Source organism: Furipterus horrens, unplaced genomic scaffold (genome assembly GCF_987537825.1).
Source record: "Furipterus horrens unplaced genomic scaffold, mFurHor1.1.pri manual_scaffold_2, whole genome shotgun sequence".
Taxonomy (NCBI): Eukaryota; Metazoa; Chordata; class Mammalia; order Chiroptera; family Furipteridae; genus Furipterus; species Furipterus horrens.
This window is the reverse complement of record NW_028327172.1, coordinates 167,545,906-167,568,329: the sequence shown is the minus strand read 5'-3', so window position 1 is coordinate 167,568,329 and position 22,424 is coordinate 167,545,906. Positions and strand designations below refer to the sequence as shown.

The window sequence follows — 22,424 nt, the reverse complement described above, 5'->3', positions numbered from 1 at the left end:
CTCTAAAACACTTCAATATCTTCTCCTGTGTCAGAAATAGAAGAGAGTTTGGAATGTGAATTCTTGGAAGACAGGGAGCCTGTCCATCTTAAATCCCCCAAAACACCTTGTAATAGTAGATATTTGTTTGTTGAAAAAAACTTACTCTAGGTCTTCGCAGGTCTGCCTCTCAATACTGGTAACTCAGCAGATCTGTCTGGGGGGTGTCTTAACAGTCGGGATGGGCTATATTATGCCATAATAACAAACCATTGTTGTATTAAGACATTGTAATTTTAGCACTTGTTTCTCACACACTACACATTCTCTGTAGGTCAGTAAGGGAGCTCTGCTCATTAAAGTCACTTAAGGATCTAGGATTGAGATGTTTGATCTCAACATATGTTTCTATAATTACCAAGGCAAGGAAAGGGAATATGGCAAATTGCACACTGGCTCTTAAAGCCTCACTCAGAACTTCTACTCAAGATTTCTTCAGCCAAAGTCAGTCTTCACAACACAACTAACTTCTGAACCAATTCTAAACAAAGTATTGTTTGAGTATTAATGTAGTTTTCACCAGAAAAAAAGGTAGCATAAATTTGTAATTTTTTTGCCTGAATTACCTTGGTTCTCCCTATTTTACTTTGTAAAAAATGTACTGACCTAAATGCAGACACTTACACTGCACACAGAGAGTAAAAAACCAGCACAAAGGTATGCAGTTGCAAAATGGCCATTTATTGCCTACAAGGGAAGAAAAGGGAGGGAGAGAAGGGGAAGTACACAGGTGCAAGGAAACAAGCATATATTTAGCCCTATACATCATGTGTGAGCAGTACCCAATCTCCAAAATGGAAAAAAGTATTTTGTCATCTGACATAGTAGTTAAGGTTCTTAAGCACCTCCCTTCTGAGCTGCCACAGATTTAAAAGGCAGGGCTGCTTTGTTTAGTCAATGTTCACATTAATGAAAAAATACTACCACCCAATTGTGTCCTTTTGCACGCACATTTTGTACAGTGTCTATTGTGAAAAACATCTCAGCTGAGCAGCGTGGTCAAGATTCAGAACTCATCAACTATTTAACTGTAATAAATAGAAAAATAAATCAGCTGGTGATTTTGTCAGAGAGAATGTGTTCAAGAAGAGTAGAATCACTTTCTCCAGGGATGACAGACTGTTAAATGATTAGAATACTACAGAACCAACCTATTAAACATTAAACACTAGTAACCTACAATTACATGGCACTTCATTAAATCTTCTAATTAAAAAAAAAAAAGAAAGAAAGAAAATCTTAAGATTTTAAACCAATTATTAGAGCACAGTAACAAACTGATTTAGTGCTAGACTTTTCTTTAGGACAAAAGCTAAGTAAATACACAATGCAAAACAGATTTGTCTTGGAATAATATCAATAGAAACTACCATGTATTCAGGGAGAAAATTACCAAAACAACTTGCTCAGTTTTAAACTCATGTGCTTTGCTTTCCAACCATTAAATTACCTACAAAAATACTTTATAGATTACAGAATGACTCAAATGTATGCAAAACAATGAATTCAATGCCAAGTACTGAAAATAAATGAACCCTTCCCAACTGGTAAACTGAGTAGAAGAGTAGTCATCTCACGGACGATGAGTTGGCACTTGTCTTAAGAGTTTGAAAGAAATCACAATAGAAGATACAAATTAATTCATGGTGAATTTGACCAATACCCTGGCCCTTTCAGAGAGAAAGGCACATACACACTCTCTTTAAACAAAACAAAACAAACAAGAACAACCAACTTCCATTCATACCACCCCACTGGAGATAACAAAAAGCGAAGTTGAAATGTTCATCCTCCTCAAAATATTCCAAGTACTTCAATAAACTCTATTCTTCAGCTTCTCCTAGATAAAAAATTGCTTGCATTTGGACAACTGTACGAATGCCCACAGTGCACTTCTCAGTGCTGCTGGTGTTTAAGAAATTTGCCACTCACAACACTGAACAATTCCCAATCCAGTGTGTGGTAACACAGCCATCCAAACCCGTCCTTCCCCCCAAAGTTGGCAAAGCACCGCTCAGGAATTTCACAGGTAAGGGAATATATTTTTAGCAAGTTAAGCACAGAGAAAGGACAGTACAGTTTCTGCATACACACCCAGACTACTGTATCACTTACAGCATTAAGATTGAAACAGGTAGCAGGAAACTAAGCCTGTTCAGTAAGGAGCAAAGCCATTATTTGACACATCAACACTGAGCCAATAGTGTGAGTTAACATAACTAATTAAACAAATGTGGAATATATAACCACTGGTAGCTTGAAAGAAAACACAGTCATATATCAGTAATCAGAAATTAACACAAAACTGAAATGAGCAAGAAAGTACCACTTTCAAAGGGGGTCACTGTGATTCTTGAGAGTTAAAAAGTAACAGACACACAAACAGGAAAATTATCTAAATTCAGGGAGATTGCTGTAACAAAAATTACTAATAGGCACAAAACTATGCCTTCTGCAAGTTTCTGAAAGCTAAATGTACCAATGCCAAAAGAGTCATATCACTTGGCATTTGCATACCCTTTCATAATGTGATTTATTTCTGATGACAGAACTTCTAATTTCAATACTATGCTGAATTTATACTATGTGCCATAAAAATTAACATTTAAATAGATAGAAATGTCCTTATTTCATATGCTTTGAAAGTAAAAACTATTTTACTTAAAAACCTCCATTGCTTCAATGGCTCATGTTTGTTGAATAAAGTCTCAAACATGCTTGTTTTCCTTTGGTTCCAAGAATAACCTAAGCCTAACCAAACAAACTTTTGCCAAAAAAAATTACCAACTATGTTAATAAAGCTTGCATTTCCTGGTGTCTCCCTATTTCTTGTTGTAGGACTTGTGATTTAACAGAAGGTATTTGGTTAAAACAAGAAACATGTATTCTCCCTTACCACCTTCTTAAAAAGAAATGTTTGGGTTTTTTCCCTTTGTGTCTGTGGATCTCCTTCAGAACACCCTGCAGTATAGGTATAAGGGTTTTCTTTTTACCTTTAAGATGACAGTTCTACAATAAAGATTTAGATATAATTCTGTAAAATGAAAGATGCTCTTGGTATCCTGTTCTTAAACAGAGTACAACTTTTGGTAAATAAGCCAGGTTATAGATGTATTAATTTACTTATATTTGAATTCAAATTAGGTGATCGTGATGCTATTAAAAAATTTAAAGCAACCATAGTATAAAATTTATCTGTGTACAATTTCAAAACTTTAGTTGAAGTTCCTAGCTTAGAAAAAATACTCTCATTTTCCTATCGTTCAGAGTTCTACAAACATGATCCTGTTCAGAAGAAAAAGGTGAAACATATCTTCTACAGACATTCAGAAAGGTGATTTTTTTTAAAGGGGTGGGTGGGTGGAAGAGAAAGAGACTACCTTACAAATGTGATGTGAAAATTCACATTTCTGCCAAAATATAAGCATGGATGAGTGTGCTACTTTGAAAACTGTCATAAAATCTTTGCTTGCTATGCACTATTATTCTTATGGCCTGCCAAAGGTTTCAGAGACTGATGATGTTTTCTGGGACTGAAGCTACTAATCAATTTATTTTTATAAAGCTATTACAATCCCTCAGAAACTCAGAATACAAGACCTTAGAAACAAGTAAGTATTGGGACACAGTAAATTTTTATTGCTAGAAAATCTAGCTTTGGATTAGAAATGATGAACCATATGTCTCTGGTTCTACCAAAGAACACATTTAACCTATTTTTTCTTGTGCTTTCTTGATGTCTTGCTATTTGATTTGAAAGTATAGATGGCATTAGTGATTGTAGAAACTTCTTGGAAATTCAAATACAAACAATTTTTCACCCATTTAACTATACTTAGGAGATACAACTTTAAAATGGAGCACAATATGTTTGCCCATGTTCCAGTTTTAATGTGCCACGTCCTCAATTCTAATATGACCCATGACAGAATCAAGTGATATGAGCCTTAGATATCTTTCAACTTTCTCCCTTGCTTCTCTGTGATTTAATATGACTTTAAGACACCAAAGAAAAGGTACAAATTAGAAATGAAGCTTTATATTTCTGCAAACTAAAACACTAAAACACAGTGGCTTCTTTAATACATTCACACAGGGTGCTTATTAGTAAAATTAAATCTTTGCCTATGAATATCAGAAAAGTAATTTGAAAACAAAGAGCTTGGAACAAGGCAAATGGGAGGGGAAAGCTGGTCTCAAAACCCATTGTGCCATACCTGACTTTAACATGTAATATTCAAACAATCGTTCACACGCCTTACATCAAAGAAATGAAAAAAAATTCAGCTACCTTGTACAAAATTTTTTTTACATAAAACATCATAAATCTTGAACAGATTTACTATATCTGAATTCTAAAAAGTTGCCTATAGAATGGTGCTGGGATTCTGTTCTCTGCTTGCTTTTAGGCAGTGCTGTTGCTTAAAAGTTGACACCAGGCACAATATTTTAAAACAAAGTCAACAAGCAAGGAGCAGTAAGTGGATCTGAGCCTTTCCCAGATGTCAGTCCTGAGGATGCTGCGATATTCCCCTTCACAAGGTGTAAAGCTACGAGGCGGAAACTGATGCCTGAGAGAGTGGGTGACGACATGCACTTGCATGACTGTTGCAATGGCAAACAGTGCAGTTTTCCTTTCCTCAAACAACACTGTTTTAGTAAATTTAAAGAACACTCCAGTTCTTAGATAAATATCAGAAATCCTACTTAACAGTTAAAAAACACATTACCACAATCTAAAAATGCCCAAATTTTATCTTCTGATAAAATGTGCAGCAGCCCATGGCATAAAGCTTATTAATGTATTCTGAGAACTAGAAAGTATATGAGCATAAATATTTTATTCTCATTGAATATATACCATATGTCATTCACCTCTTCCTTTTGGCTTCTTACTGCCGAAGTTCCAAATGGCATGGTTTTTAACAAGACAATACTGAGGAGAGCAGCATTTCTGATCATCTGAATTGGCAGCTCAAAACAGATACCACTCCTTTTACAAAGGGAACGAAGGGTGAAGGGTGTGTGAAATTTGGGCAGTGGGCTAAAGGGAAACCGTGCACATGAACTTTGGGTCGCCATGCCCCAAGTATGTGTGCCACCCAAAACATAACACATTACCTACTTCAACAGAGCTACTGCCAACATTTACTAAAACCACATTTAAAATACACAGGATAATGAATGGTCTGGAAGAGTGCATCTGGAAGCAGAGAGAACCCAATTACACACCTTCCTGCAACAGAGTGCCTCGATCATACACAAAATAAACTTAAGCTGTTTACAATGTTTCCCATTTTTTTTATTTTTCCCTCTACATTGAACTATTAAAAAAGTTTTTTATTAATAAATGGGCTCCTCTGTGGTTCATATACAATCATAAGTGAACTTTAAATTTCATTTTATACAAACATCTCAAAAAATATTGGGAGTGAAGTATGGTAGGAAATATTGCTCACATTGCTAATTAACATGCTTATATGAAAGGAGGAAAATGTTGTTAGTGCATATACCTCCAGAGCAGAAAACTCACCCAGAACAAAAGATTTAAAATAAAACATACAGTAGCTGATTACAAAAAAAGGTAATGTCCACAAAATTAAGTTTTTCATGCTATTCTACTTTCCAGTACTATGCTTCAGGTAATCAATTTGCATGGCTAGATGTTGAATGCTTGAGGTATATAAGAAGGGATACCTGCACATTGAGGAAAATCTGTCATCTTAAGGGTTGTCTCTTTGTGTTTGCTTATTCTGGTACTTTAACATTTTTAAAAGAATATTTTATTTACATCAAACTTCACTCAACTACAATGACATTCCAATTATAACAGATGACAAACAATGCCTCATCACTAGGCACTTTTAAAAGGGAGTTCAGGCTTTACAGAAACTGTCCGATGCAATCCCATATATGATATTACATCATCCCACCACCCTCATCCATGTAAAATTACCCTTCAGGGAAATATTATATAGCCAGATTAATTTACTATGGAAGAAATTAGTATAAAATGACCAAAGGAAAAGCATTGTTTAAGACTACTAAAACAGCCTAAGTAAGATGTTAGGTTTGAAAGAGGAGACAAATTGTATATATTTAAAACTAATTAAATAATTTAAATTTGACTTTATATATTAGTGAGACACAAATATAGGCTATTTTCTTTTAAAATTTCATTCACATAATGGAAAACTTCTTATTTATTAAAAATATCACATTTTGAGACTAGAAACAGTAAAGTGCATGAAAAGTTTAAAATATAAATTTCAGAAAACTCTTATAGCAGCAAAAAAGCAGAATAAAGAAAAACTTAAAAATACAGACACAACCTTTTCCTGTTACTGTGCCATAATTAACATCAAGTAGCCAACCAATTTCCCCCCAGAAAACGATATTACCATCACTGCCTCTTGAGTCACAGATTTTCAACTGGCCCCTGTGGGCCAAAAAGAAAAAGGTTTCCAACATATCTAAAGAGCATCAACAGTTGAATAAACCAGTAGCTTCTTAATTCAACCCTGACAGACAATGAAAACAAAGATTTAAAGCATATTATGGCCATTTGGCAGCTAGAGTCAGGAAAAATGATCCAAGGTTTTCAACTATTCCCTGTTCTCTCTATTCCCCAAATCCTTTCTATTGTCACCTCAAAAAGCCAAAACCAGCAACCACTTGACCTACTTTGGGAAACACGTGGAATATTTAAATAGCTTTCTCTTCTAAAACTTTGATCAGGACCTCTTCATTCAGTAGTTATTTTTTTAACATTTGACTATAACACCAAAAATGACATAGATCATATAGTATGTTTTTCCAGCACAACCGGACAGAAAAGGGTAGCTGGGAATAATGAAAAATACTGGACACTAATTTTGTGGGCCTCCTAAATATACCATATTCTATTTGCAAGATATGTGCCACTAAAAATTACTTGCTGTTTCCCTATAAATAAACTGGAGAGACAGGCTTAGAATTAATATTTCCAATAAGGCTATAATGAACTGGAGAAAAAAATTCAGAGTGACTCCTCAAAAAAACAAAATAAAACAAAAAAACCAACAAGTATTTGCCCAAAAAAAGTCATGTGCTGTTAACTGTTTGATTCTGAAAGCATATTGTGCAACCGTCTTTAATTTCTGAATTTTTCTTATTACGGCTAAAGGCTATATCATAGTTTGTGTACAGATCGAGTAAATTTAAGTGCTTTGTTAATGTGCAAATGACTTTGGGAGCAAAAGATCAGTTTGTTATAATAGAAAACAAAAATTCAAGAAAGTTTTTCCTGTAAGGCATACCATCGAGTTTAAAATCTTATAGTTTTTAAAAATTGTCTTTTACAAAAATGGTTGGCTCATTTGAAATCATTTAAAGGAAGATGCTTGTTTTGGAAAAACAAAAACACTGGTGTTAGGCCTCAAATTGGTGATTTATCAATTATGAATGCTGACTTCTAATATAATATGAAGAAGGTCCAATTTAAAAAATGTAATAAATTAAAAACTTGGAAATAGAGTAATACTTTGGTTCCAGCCCTAGTGCCAAATGATACCAATATGCACAAAAATGTACAAAATCGTATAGCAAACACATAATGAAAGGAACCTGAAGAAGCAGCCATACTTCACTCCTACATACTTTGATTTACAACTGTACAGGTCCATAGCAACAGATCCCCGTCTTTGCGGGGCTGTACTCCACTACCTCCGATTAGGCAAGTGAACACCATTGACAAGAGGCAGGAGTGGAGGGTGGAGTTCAAGTTGTGTTAACAGTGAGAAGTGGTCTGAAGGGATGTGTGGGTGTGGACACCCAGTGATGTTGTTCTCAACCAGCCATTGAGGATCTAAAGGCCCCAGGACACCAAGCACGTTCATATGAGTCTTGGAATAGAAAATGTAGTCAATCACGCCCTGAAAAAGATTGGAGGGTGGGAAAAAAAGAAAAAACATATGCTTAGAAAAAAAGAAAAACTCAAGATATATAAAGAACAACCCATAATTTGCAAAAAGCCAAATACCTGAGTGACCTGTACTTCTGGTTGTCTTGACAATAGGTAAAATAAGGCACAAGTCTTCAGTGGGTATTATAGGAAATAAAGGGGACTCAGTAGGGAAACAGTGCCCTATATTTGAAATCACAAAGTCTTGCACTTATGTGTAAATGACAAGCAAACTGACAAGCGAAGGATACCAAATTATGTCTAGGCATCTTTAGAATTTTCTGGCTTGGGTTAGTGAAATCTAATATATCAGTATAAGCATTATGGAAATCCCACTGACTCTTAATAGTTACAATAAGTAGAAAATAAGGATATTTATGTAAATACATGATTAATAAAAACATGACTCAAATTAGTTTCTTTAATGATCATTGGAAATATTTTTAATTGTTTGTGCATCAAAATATCCAAATACATCCGAAAGAAGTCATGGTAAAACATGTTTTCAGACTTGCTAATCCTAGTTCAGCCTTCCTGTATTTGTTTCATACATACAAAATACTGTATATAGTTCATTGTTCTAATCCATTCTATAGTTTAGGATACTCATTTTCACAATCCTGGTATACTCTAAATTCTGGATTCCTTGCTGCATAACAATACCTTAGCAAAAAATATTCAGCAGGGACCACATATATTATCAGACAGAGTTTGATCAGTAAGTTTCAAAACTACTGTGCTTTTACAGCCCCAGACTGTGTATGCAAGAGTGAAGTCAAATTTTCTTCCTACCCACATCAAGACAGACTGACACCCTCGCTAGTGTGGCTCAGTGGGTTGAGCGTCAGCCTGTGAACCAAAGGGTCACTGGTTTGCTTCCCAGTCAGAGTACATGCCTGAGTCAACAATAACAATCACAAAACCTAATAAACTCCTTACATTTAGGTGCATATTTAACCAAGACATTCTGAGACCCAAAAAATTCCTGAAGATTATGCAATTAAGCATAAATAATATAAACCTTTCTTGTCACATTTATATTTAAAATAATTTCTACAGCAGCCCAGAGCAACCACTCACTTTGAAATCAAAGGTGTAATTGGTGTAAGGCATCAAGTTATTTTCATAGGCGCTCTTCAGTTGGAAGCCATGTGTGATTCTCCCTTCTGAGCTTCCATTCTTTCCATTGCAGCTGAAGTTCATAAGACACTCATTGTACCTTAGTTCCTTGAAGTCTTTATGGTTGTCAGCTACTCCTCCATTGCTTAAATATTCCACAACACCTAGTAGGATAAAAAAGAAAGAAACACAATATGGAACATTGAAAAATTAATCCCTGCCTTTTGTCCTCTAGTAGTTATGGATTGAATGATGTCTTTTAACCATTTTCGCCAAATCTGTTGCCCCCAGAACACAACAAGGACACCAGCCTGTTAAACCAAGCACGCCGTTGACCGGAGATAGCCAACTGACCTGGAGTCTGCACGATCCTTCCCCATGTGGGAAGGCCACCCTCCCCTCCACACCCCCACTCTTATTAGGGTTTTCTGGACCCAAGGGTAGGTAGGACGACGACCATGTCCAGCTTGAAGCAGCTAGAGGAGCTTGAGACCTTCGCCCATTGTCCTTTACAAGATTACAAAGGGTCCTAATATTTGAGAGGGGGGGGATAGTTAATTTTTACGAACCAGGGGTATGGACTTGGGGGGGATTGCTGGGGGAGGGGGGTGCTGGGTGGAGGGGAACAAGGGGGAGAAAATTGGAACTGTTGTAACAATATAATCAATAAAAAACATTAAAAAAAAAAAAAAAGAAAGAAAGAAACACTACCGTTTAGCATTTAGACTTTACACAAAATTTCATGGACAAAATCCTTTGCCAGGTAGATGCACCTGGTTCAGAGTGCTTTTTATTTAGTTAACCAACATGAAAGTGCCTTTTTGCTGTTGTTAAAAAAAATCCAGTTTCATCAATTTCATATGGTTGATTCAAACTGAAGGGTATTTTGCCTATTTCAGAGCAAAGTATCAGTATCACCTAGAGATATCCTCAGTTTTCTTAATGGTTCTTCAGGCTAAAAACAATTCCCAGGGCCTAGGATGGCATTCACCAGGAAGGTCTTGACCCTACATGTTTTTTTGTTTTAAAGATTTTATTTTTTTATTTTTAGAAAGAGGGGGAGGGAGGAAGAAAGAGAAGGAGAGAAACACTAATGTGAGAAAGAAACATTGATTGGCTGCCTTTCCTATGTAACCTGACTGGGGACCCAACCCACAACCCAGACACATTCCCTAACCAAGAATCAAACTTGCTTTGTGGGCTGACATCCAACCAACTGAGCCACACCGGTCAGGGCTTGACCCTAAATGCTTTTAGAATATTATCCCAAACCACCATCTTGTTAATATTTCACCTTCCTATTCAGTCAGTCAACAACTTTAGGAATATATAAAATATAGCATAAATAATTAGAAAAATAAAAAGTCATTTATAACGAAAATAGGTTTTGCATATTTAACAGTTCAATGTCTAACTTCAGCTATGCAATATCATTCTTTATTTTGAGCTACAGTGATTTTTTCAGTCTGCAATTATAAAGGACAAAAATAGTTAAGTGTGCCTAAGAAGTCAAAGAGTAGAAGCATTTAAAAAAATACACTGCTGCACTGCTGGCCAGGTGGCTCGGTTGGTTGGCGCATCATCCTATACAACAAAAGGTTGCGGGATCGATTCCTGATCAGCATACATCCTAGGTCGCAGGTTCAATAGCTGGTCAGGGAATGTACAGGAGGCAACCAATCAATGTTTCTCTCTCACATCAATGTTTCTCTATTTCTCTAAAAATGAATAACCATATCGTCCAGTGAGGATTAAAAAAACGAAAAGCATTCTGTTTCCACTGAATAAGTAAACATGAAAAAAATATAACCCTTCTCATGATGATTAGTGAACAATGTTAGCCATCTCTTTATTTGTGATCAGAAATGACAGCAACATATAATAAGTGATGAGAATATTATCCATATTGTGATAACTTAAAAGGATCTACCATTTATCTATCATTTACTACATGCCAGGCACTGGTCTAAGAGCTTTCACACTTAAACCTCACGAACAACTCATCAGGTATATAAAATAATTATTCCCTTAATATAAATTGAGGAACTAAGTCTGACTGCAGAGCTCATAAGTGGTAGAACCAGGATCCAATCCTGACAGTTTGGATCCAGAGTCAGCTCACTATGCCATGCTGCCAAATAAGAGTTCATTGGCTTAAACAAATCAAATAAGATGGGGAAAATTTGTACTTGAGAGCAAATGTAGTTTTTAAAAAATTAGGAAAGGAGAATGTGGTTAAGATGCCAACATGGCTATGGCATCAAAACAAACATTTGTGAAAGGATGAACTAAGCTTTTATTTGCTAAGTAGAAAAAGTAAAGATGTTTTTCTAAATTTGTGACTTGGTAAATAGTCCAAGTATAGGCATTTGAGTTATTTTATATTTACTGTTGAGTGATATCCTAAAAGAATTCTTATCATGTTTCTGTATATATTAAACAGTATTCAAATATCAGTTAATTAATTCACTTAAAAATTGCCAGTGTTATTAAGCTAGATTGCTACTTGTGCTGAATATTTTCTGGTTGCCTCTTCAGATCATCCATCTCCACTATACTCTGTACCTCAACTGCATCACCTACACACCCCACCCACCCCTCAGCTTCAGTAGATATAATCAATGGGAGGCAGTGGTATGAGAGCAGAGGACAGGAACAGAGTGAGACAGGGATACACAATCCATCGACTCCTTTCGTTGGTTTGCCAGGAATTGACCACATCACTTAATTCAAAGCCATAGCCCATACTATGTGGCCCTCTTCTTATAAGTATTTTTTCCAAGTTCTGTTAACAGTTCCTGCCACTTTTTCCTCAGGTAGAGGGATAGTAAAGGGTCCCTAACTCCCTTAGTGGCAAAGTAATGCATCATACATTGTTTCATTTCCCTTAACCCTGCACACACCTTTGGAAATAGTTTCTTTACTTAACTCTCTTCAATTACACCATGTCCCATTCCCAAGGATTCTTACTACTACACTACCTAATTTAGAAGAGAAATTCCCTACTCAAAAGTTAAGAGCCAGCAGGCCTTTCAACTCGAAGTAAAAGCAAAACTGAAAACAATGAGGAAATGATATTATCAATACCTGAATCTGGCAATGAGTTAAGATCTGCACATAGCACCAGCGGGATGGAATTAGGATCTGCAGTTGGGCTGCCAGGCCTACTAGAGGCTTTCTCCAGAATGTTTTTAACCTCTGAGACAAACATCATGGTCTGGATGAGTTTCACATCAGAATACTCTGGGTCCCAATGCATGTGGGCATTTGCCACTATAAGCAGCTGTTTGTCTGCAGCATGAATAGGCTTCATACCTAAATTGAAACATTAGGAAGAGGACGATAAAGTTATGCTTTATGCATCAAAAAGATTTTCTCCCCAAACCCATAGCCACTTCTTTTTATTTTCTATTAATTTATATCTTCCACTTTATCTCATATAGCAGTTCTTAGAAGCTGAAGTGCTGAGATTCTGGTAATCCCAACATAGGAATTCTCTAGATTTTGGTCGGCAAACTGCAGCCCACGGGTTAAATTTGGCCCACTGCTGTTTTTGTGTAGCCAATATGAGGAAAGGCTGGGTTTATATTTTTAAGAGTTCAACAAAAATGTTTAAAAGACTGCACTAGAGACCATATGTGGCCCCCAGGGCCTAAAATACTAACTATCTGGAGTTTTACAAAGTTTGCTGACTCCTGCTCTATATACCCAAGTTAGGAATTATACCATGATGTAATCAATATTTGATTAAAACACCTTGATTTGCTGCCTTCTTAGTGTAAACAAGCACTTTAAATATCTCTGTCATTTGAATAACAATATAACCTAGTGAGGGAGGTTCTCAGTTATTTGAGTTACCTAAACTTTATATTCCTCCTGCTGCCCAATACTCCTTCACCTTGTACTTTCTGAGCACATCAGTGATAGATTCCTAGTAAAAACAAATTCATACCATACACCCAAATAAGGTAATTTAAAAAATGAAAATGTATGCAAGAGTGTGCTCTCAAACACCAGAAATTTGAGTTTTATACCTTGCTTTGTTACTAATTATTTTGTGTGGTCTTGAGCCAGTTACTTTTTGATGGTTACGTACATTTGGACAATAAAATATTCAAGTAGAAAATCTCAAATGTTTTTTTTTCTTTAACATTATTTTATTTAATTTTGTCATAACAAATATTAACATAGTACTTTCAAAATGGCAGACAGGATAATTACATTAAAAATTCTGAAAATTAAGCTTAGCTAACATGTAAGGCATAAAGCTCAATATGCATGCTATGATGCCATTTAAATAAAACTATGTACATATAACCTATGTGTTAGTAATGTATAAAGAAATGAATAAGAACTACTCCTATAGAAGATGAATAAGAGGTCCTCTTTTTATTTATACACTTTTGTACTGTTGGAAAATTAGTGAACATACAAAATTAATTTTTCTTTTGAAATTCCTAAAGAAGTGTCTCAGAAATTTTTATATTGAAAAAATAAATTCTGCAGAAAATACCTAATTTTCTAAGTCTACTATTTTTGTAAAGTTCTGTTCTGTCTTACCAAGCTAGTTGATGTTGTGTAAATAAGTAACTGATGTAACTGTCATATGTGACAGAAACAGTCATTTTAAAAGCAATTTGATCAGAGGATAAAAATCTGCAGCCAAAATCCTCTAAGCTCTCTTCTTTTTCTGTACGTTTTACAATGTCACTTTTGGCTGTTGATTAAATAACTATTCACTGTATTAAATATTAAAAACTTGCCCCTTCAAAGGAGTCATGAAAATCCTTCTATAATATTAAACTCTTCTTCTAGGAGTACAAGAGTGACATAGTCCAGTATGTGAAAATGTCCACAGTATAATTTATAGTTACTCTTCTGCAAATTAAAAGAGTAAAACTCCAAAAGAAATTTAATTTTCACACACACACCCCCAAAAATGTGCCAAACTTTTGAGAAGAATGAGACTGGAAAGGACATAGAAGTAGGTAAAAATGGAGAGACTAAAAAAGAAGAAAATTTAAAATATCAAAGACTGTCTTTGATGATGGATAAATTGAATAATGGTGACAAAAGGAGGTCTGACAGATGTGCATGCACTGTATAAGACAAGTAAATATTCAAGGCAAAAATATTTTCTTCTACAGCTAGCAACTACAGAAATATTATAAATAAAAGCCCTGATGTGTTCTTATAGCTTCTCCTTACACTTGCTTAAAATACAGTTAAATAAACAACAAAATGCTCAAAGGCAGGCAGTAGAAAGGGGGAAAAAAGGGCTGGATATGCAAAGTACATAATGAGTTTCTGACTTTGATGGAAGCTATAAAAAAAATCCAAAATATAAAAGAAAAGTAGCAGATATATAAAAGATCTGGCTCTTACCCTGATAAATGACTGAGGTATAACAAAGAAATTAGAGAAAATGTACCAAGTACTTAAAGACAAAAGCTTTCACTTTCAAGAAGCTAAAAATATGGCTAAGAAGAGAGGCAACTCATCAAAACTTCCAAATTCAGCCTAACTAAAACATTTCCTATTTCAAATAACCTTTTGGAATTAATGGCATACTAAGACTTTCCTTTTTTACAGATTACCTGGTATTAGCCCAAGAAATATATGATGCCTTACACGACTAGTGCTATTTTCCTGCCAATCTCTATCAACTTTCCACAAAACACAAGAAAATAACTGCAATAAATAACAGCAAGATCCTCTGTACTTGTTTGAGATGGCAAAACTTGGGATGGTGTTTATTTTTAGTACAAATATTTTAAACTGCACTCACCTGCTCCAAATAGTTCTTTGTGGACCTCTAATACCACAGCAACACCAATATTATCCTTTGTCATCACTCTGTTCAGCATAGCTTCGGATCCGTCTGAATTAGCCATTGCCACTTGGTTAAATTCCACTGTATGCTTCTGCACCAATGTAAATCTACAAGGTACAATGCATTATTATCATGATATTAGGTACTTAGACTATGGTAAAAGACATTAAATGAAGGGAGCACAAGATACAGACACTACTCACTGTCTCCTAAACATTTTTCTAGTCTGAAAGGGCCATGTGATATAGTTCTGGCCTATGAGATGTAAGAAGTCTGATTGCTGTAAAACCTTTCTTGGAAGCAACACCTAGTAATGATAGCATAAACCCCCTTTGCCTTTTTAAACTTTTGTCCACGTGGTGAGAAGTAGGAGGGCAAAAGCCAAACCACTATGGATGCGGAAGCAGCTGAACCAGTTCTGAAACTGTCATTTCTGAACTTCTTGCGTGAGAAAATTACTCCTCTCCCATTCCTTAAGCTACTGTTGGAATTTCTGGTATTTAAAGGTGAACAAAACCTTAACTGAGTCAGCCAGTTAATGAGAAAGAAGAGAATAAAATCTACCTAGTCTGTTTGCAGTTTTATTCTCACAACTACAAGTGATTTATTAAGAAAATGCAGGGGTACATCCTTACCTCAGCTAAGGAGAAGCCAATTTTCCCCCGTCATTTACTAAAAAGCTGGAATTAGATGTATGCAAGCATTCAAAGAAACAAGAGTCTATAAGATGAAGAATGGCTCTCCCTGTGATTATAGCTTCTGCACTAACAGTATTTTCTTTCTTTAGTGTCAAGTTAAGTATTGTAGTATTGTAGGGCTTAACAGACCTCGGTCTAGCACTGACATTTAACAGCAATATGACCTTGGTCAAGCTTATTTAACCGCATTCAGCCTACTTTAAGTTTGTGAAATATTTACAAATGACCAAAACCTATTAAATATACTGTTTACTTTTCTCTAGATGTCAAGTGGCAAGAAGACCTTTTTGTTCTTATAACAGGCCACTATTATATCTTCTTTCTACCTTTGAAATAGAAACATGCAAACATCCCTTCAAAAATATTGACTAAAATCTTACTATGCCACAGGACACTGTGCTAGATGAAACAATACTCATTCTCCCTGCTTCAGTTCTGAATGTTTCAGATGCTCTCAGAAGAACAGAAGGTTGGGTCATGTGCCTAATTCTAACCTAGAGTGATTAAAGGGTATTTTCTACCCTCTAAAGGGGTGACGTTAGAAAAGAAACAGGAAGGATGAGGAGTTACCTGGGTGAAGAATGGGATTAAAAACATTCTAGACAGAGGAAGATGCAAAAGGCCCTGAGCCAGCAAGAGTTTGAGTGTTTACAGGTTGGAAAAAGACGAGTGGATGAGGAACAAGGTTCTAAGCAAGGACATGATACTGGATTTATATTTTTAAAGATCACTCCAGCTGCTTTGTGGATTACAGGAACCCAGAGTGATAATTGTGAGAACAATTAGGAAGTTCCTGAGGTTTGGGTGACAGTTGATGGTGGCTTCAACTAAGGCAACAGAAATAAAGGGAAGTAGGCAAATTTATAGGTTCTGTAGGTAAAGACTTTTTCAAATGTCTTTAAACAGTGGAATACCTTTTTCAAACAATTTCTGGTATGATTCTCATATATAAAATAGATCAAAGCAGTACCATGTTTAAGTAAATCAATCACTAAAAACAATAAATCTGTTTTGATTATAAAAATATGAGATCAGAGCATATGATGATAATTACAGTCAGTCTCAGTAGTCAATTTATTTATGTATTTTGTTTTGGTTACATGGTATTAATAAAAATCTTGATTCAGATAGACACGCAGATACAAGTAGTAAATAACTGGCTTTGAACTACAAAAAAAACAAGCAAGCAGGCAAAAACTCAATTCAGAGGTCTATACCAAAACAAGTCAACTAAGCAGTACAATAGAAACATGTTACTGATTTCCAAAGTGTTAAAATTTGGATTTAAAACATGCGAGTGATCCTGTTATTTTTAAATTACAGTTCAATTATTTGTAATTGATTTTTAAAATCTCATATATATTTACAAAAATCTTAAGATTTAAAAGGAACCCAGGGTTCTGTGGGAAAGTCTGAAAATCCTTCTAATGGCAGTATTTTTATTACTAAAGTGTTTTATTTTACTTTACTTCAACCAAAATCTGGCATGAGGTGAGGGGGCAGGGTGTTATCCAATTATCAGAAATATTGTTTTCCTGTATATTTCTTCCATTACACCTAGATCTAGATCTTTTCTTTAAAGGAATGTAAAATAAATCTAATTTCTCTTCCACCTGACATTATAGGTGACCCTTGAACAAAATGGAGGTTAGAGGCATCAACACCCAGCACAGCTGAAAATCCATGTATAACTTTAAAAAATTTTTATATGTTTTATTGATTATGCTGTTAGTTGTCCCAATATCTTCCCCTTGCTCCCTTCCACCCAACACCCTCCTCCCCCCAGAAGTCCCACCCACCTCAGTCCATGTCCATGGGTCATACGTATAAGCTCCTCTCTACATCCCCCTATTTTGTACCCTCCTACTATGCTTCTTAATTCCTGCACCATTTCCTTCCCTCTCCCAGCTGACATCCCTCCACATGCTCCCCCTACCTATGATTCTGTTCCCACTCTGGTTGTCTGCTTAGTTTTTTATTTTTTAGCATTTGTCATCATTTTAATGTTCATAGTTTTGATCTTTTTTTTTCTTAAATAAGTCCCTTTAACATTTTATATAATAATGGCTTGGTGATGATGAACTCCTTCAGCTTTACCTTGTCTGGGAAGCATTTTCTCTGTCCTTCCACTCTAAGTGATAGCTTTACTGGATAGAGTAATCTTGGTTGTAGGTCCTTGCCTCTCATCATTTTGAATATTTCCTGCCAATCCCTTATTGTCTGCGAAATTTCTTTTGGGAAATCATCTGACAGTCTTATAGGCACCCCTTTGTAGGTAATTTCCTTCTTTTCTCTTGCTGCTTTTAAGATTCTCTCTTTACCCTTAACCTTTGGCATTTTGATTATGATATTTTTTGGTGTGGTCCTCCCTGAGTTGTTTGTTTGGGACTCTTTGCTTCCTGGACTTGTATGTCCATTTCCTTCCCCAAATTAGGGATGTTTCCTTTCATTATTTTTTCACATAATTTTTCAATTTTTGCTCTTCCTCTTCTCCTTTTGGCACCCCTATGATTCAGATGTTGTTATGTTTAAAGTTGTCCCAGAGGTTTCTAAGCCTCTCATTTTTTAAAATTGTTTCTTCCTTCTGTACTTGTTGATTATTTATTTCTTCCTTATATTCCAATTCATTGATTTGAGCTCTGGTTTCCTTTCCTTCACCTTTAGTTTCATGTGGATTTTTCTTCATTTCACTTAGGATAGCCTTCATTCCTTCTGTTTAATATTTTCCGTCAAGTCTGTGAGCATCTTTATCACCAGAACTTTGAACTCTGTGTCTGTTAGGCTCTCTGTCTCCTCATCGCTTAGTTCTGTAATTGGAACCTTGATCTGCCCCCGCTTTGGGGCTGTACTTTTCTGTCTCCTCATCTTGACAGCTTTCTGTTTGCTTCTGTGTTGAAAGTAAAGCTGTTGCACCTGCTATGTTGGAAAGGGGCAGAGCCTTAGGTACTCCTCAGTGCTGGTGACCCGTTTCACTATTGTGGCACTGTATGTGGGGAGGAGTCTGAGAGGGAACAATGCTGCTTGCTCAGCACTTGCCCCTTTCCAAGCACTTCTCCCCCTTCCTGCACTAAACAAGCTGCCTCCATTGAGGGATCTGTAGTTTCTTCCTCTGCCACAACCCCTACTGGTTTTCACAGTCAGGAGCAATGCAGCTCTATTTCCCCCCGCGCTGGAACCATGAGCTGCATGGTCTGATCTGGTTGCGCTTTTCCGTGTAACTTTAGTCCCTGTGCCGCTAGCCACGCTGCTACCATGTGCCCAATCATGCCCCGAGTCACACCGCCAGCCGTGCTGCCTTCTGTTGCTGCCAAGTGCTGCTCTCACAGCCGCTAACCGTACCGCTAAGCCACGCTACCAGCCATGCTGCCTGCTGCTGTCACCAAGCACCACTCCTGGAGCTGCTGCTCTGCCCCCTTACCTTTCTGGCTGAAATTTCTTCCTTATTTCTTTGCTGGACTTCCCTGTAGTTTCAATTTGCTGGGTGTGTTTTGTTTTTTTGTTTTTTCAGTTTTGAAGTGGTTGTAAATTTCTTCTTAGTTGGGATGGAGACGCAGCATGTCTACTACACCTCCATCTTGACTGGAACCTAGAAGTCCCAGGTATAACTTTTGACTCCCTAAAAACTTTAGTTGTCCCTCAGTATCTGCAAGGAATTGGTTCCAGGACATCCATGGATGTTCAAGTCCCTTACATAAAAGGGTGTAGAACAATGAATACAGCCGGCCCTCTGCAAATGCACATTCCAACCATGAATCAAAACACTGTGTTAGCACTGCTTGAAAACACTAATTAAACCCACGATGCAACCCTGGGATATGGAGGGCCTAATGTACATTTATGGAAAAATATCTATTTATAATTGGATCTGCATAACTCAAACCCCTATGGTCAATTTTACTTTACATATACCTCCCAAGTCTTTTCTAGAAAATAAATGATGAATTGCTTATATGATATATGGTGTAAGACAATGGTTCATTTGAACAACTCGAGTCTACCCAAAAACACACTACCTAGAATTGGGCATAAATGAACTACTACCTTCTTTTTTTGGACTGTACTTTTATTAATAAAGACTTGGGGACAGTCATATTAATTATAAGAACTAATACAGATCTAAAACTTTTTTTTATACTCTTAAATGGAGACTCTTCAGCCCTGCATTTATAGATGCTAAAAACAAAGAAGTGGAAAAATAATTTTATTTTGCTATATATGTTTATTATAAAGATTTTGGGAATGTGGAAAAATATAAAAAGAATTCAAAGGCACCTACAACCCAACATCCCCAATAACAAGTCAATAATTTTATTCACCCAGAGTTCTCTCCAAATATTTTTATACACTGAAGATAATACTCTATAAGTTTATATTTTGGCTTATAAATGAACATTCTACCAGGGAATTTTCCTAAAAAATTAAATATTCTTCAAAATCTATTTTTGTATAACTTAATATACAGATTCACGATAATTTAACTATTCTGTGTTAGGCATTAAAGTTACTTCTGACTTGAGCTATTATAATTAATACCATTATGAACATTTTTGCATATAAATATTTTTCTGTACTCTCAAATGATTTTATCCCTCCCTCTTTCTTGTCCTTTAATAATCTAAGAGCAGCAGGCTTTACCTATTTTTGTTAAGTATCATTTCAGGAGCTTCTAGTGATTAGTTTGTCCATTCCGATATAAGAGCACTATGAAACTTTATTCCATTTCTCCCAAAGATTAAATATCCCTGCTTTCTTTTTGGTTTTTATAAATCTTATATGCATATATCTGTCTTTTCTGAAATAATAAAAATCCTCAATAGGACAGAATAAAAAAAAATAATAAAACTGCCTGTTTGTTGAGGGTGTATTTTGTATCAAGACCTGCGATAGGTACCTCATACATATCAGTCCTAAAATTTGCACAAGCTTTGGAAAACGTGGACATGGAGGTATACTGCTCAGATTGCTCACTCCTTCAGGAACTGCTCCATTTTCAGAGTGCTGCCTCACTCAAGTGGCCAAGTACTTCTTGGAGTGGCCCACATCCAACTATATATTATAAGCAAAGATAAAAGTCTGTGGATTTTGGTCCTGCCTTGGTTAATTTTCACAGGCCATTCCAGCTCCAAAGCTATAGGTGGGGCCAGTGGAGGTTGTCAGGCCTGCAACACATCTTTATTCTCTATGCCTAATTCTCCTTTGTCCCCATTCCTTTTCACCAAATTAACTCAGTCTTCTTTCTAGAGAACCCAAATTGCAAGAGGCAGCATTACTATTTATTCCCATTACAAAGATGAGGAAAACTGAAGCCTGGAAATTCTTTTTGAAAAGTGTGATGGTTCATTCATCTCCAATATCCTAGAACTTCTCCTGTATTCCAATATTTATAATAGATTACCCATGAGAGTTCCCTAATCATACTTTTGCAAGATCGTTTAGTACCATGAGATATAATTATCTTGACTTGGAAACTTAACTAGTTAAGGCAGTTTAATGACTCTCTTTGGATTACCAATCTCATGTTCTTGGTTTGCCAGTCTCTTCTTCACCTGACCTTAGCCTTTCCACTTGAAGATAATTCTCAATGGAGATCATGAATGGAAAATAGAAGTTGCATAGCTCTCAATCTTCAATTAATGATTACACAATCCATAATGCCTATAACGATTCGTCTTTCCTTACAGTGCCTAATGTTATTTTAAATATCCTCCTTGTTGTCTTACCACTTTCATCAAACCTTTGCTTTTTCTTAATTTTCTTGGCAAAGATCTTGGTTATTGACTTTTCTTCATTTAAAAAAAACAAAAAAACAAAAAAACAAAAAAATGCATCCCTTTAAAATGAATCCCGAACAGTTATTCAGTTTATTAGATGCCTCCAACTACCCCTCCAACTTTCTTCCTCATGAGTATAATTTGTGATTGTAACTCCTAACTTTTGACTTTTAAAACTTCCCAATCTTCTTGAGGTATTCATTTGTCAATGTCTTTGATTTCAAAAAGTTCAGAAAAATAAAACCAGTTTTCCTAAACAGAGTACGTATTTCATTATAACACTCCTTTCCTTGGCACTTAGCAACACTAAAGGAGAAAAAGTCACACTCCTGAGTTTTGTCATTTCAGCTTCACCAATACAGTCATGCAGTGCCTAGGGACAGGGATATATTCTGAGAAATGCAGTTAGGCACCTTCATCGTTATGAGAACATCACACAAACCTAAATGGTATAGAGCCTTGTGATTCTAGGCTACAAGCCTATACAGCATAATATTGCATAAAATGATACAAGATTAAATGAAGAACAAGAGTAAATGAGTGATCAAGAGACATGGTAAACAAGAAATGTATAAAGCTGCTGCGTACTGTTTTACAGCAAACTTTTTTTTATAAGTACAAAAAGTACACTCTAAAATGATAAAAAGTAAATACATAAACTAGTAATATAGTCATTTATTATCAAGTATTGTGTACTGTACATAACTGTATGTGCTATGCTTTTATACAACTGGCAGTGCGGTTGGCTTACTTACACCAGCATCACCATTAATAAGCATGTTGAGTAATGCATTGCACTACTTTATGACAGCTACAACGGCATTAGGTGATAGAAATTATTCAGCTCCTTTATAATCTATGGGACGACTTGCATACACAGCCTATTGTTGACAGGAACATCGTTATGCAGCACATGACTGTAGTTGAAGAACCAAAGAAATAGCTGAGAACTAAGGAACCAATGAAAGTTCCTTCTTTCCAGTGAGAATTAAATAAGAACACAGCTATACCTCTTGAGCTTA

At 35.9% G+C, this 22,424-nt stretch overlaps 1 protein-coding gene across 2 annotated transcripts in view; it reads right to left on the bottom strand.

Moving 5' to 3' along the window:
• Positions 1-7,178: 7,178 nt before the first annotated feature.
• CNOT6L (CCR4-NOT transcription complex subunit 6 like) overlaps positions 7,179-22,424 on the bottom strand; it is a 92,030-nt gene continuing 76,784 nt past the window's right edge. For both annotated transcript variants that reach the window (XM_090266726.1, XM_090266725.1), the window contains exons 9-12: positions 14,889-15,040; positions 12,188-12,415; positions 9,062-9,264; positions 7,179-7,952 (exon numbers count right to left, since the gene is read on the bottom strand). In XM_090266726.1, coding sequence (XP_090122852.1) covers positions 7,740-7,952; positions 9,062-9,264; positions 12,188-12,415; positions 14,889-15,040 — 796 coding nt within the window. In that variant the 3' untranslated portion in view covers positions 7,179-7,739. The remainder of the gene's footprint in view (positions 7,953-9,061; positions 9,265-12,187; positions 12,416-14,888; positions 15,041-22,424) is intronic.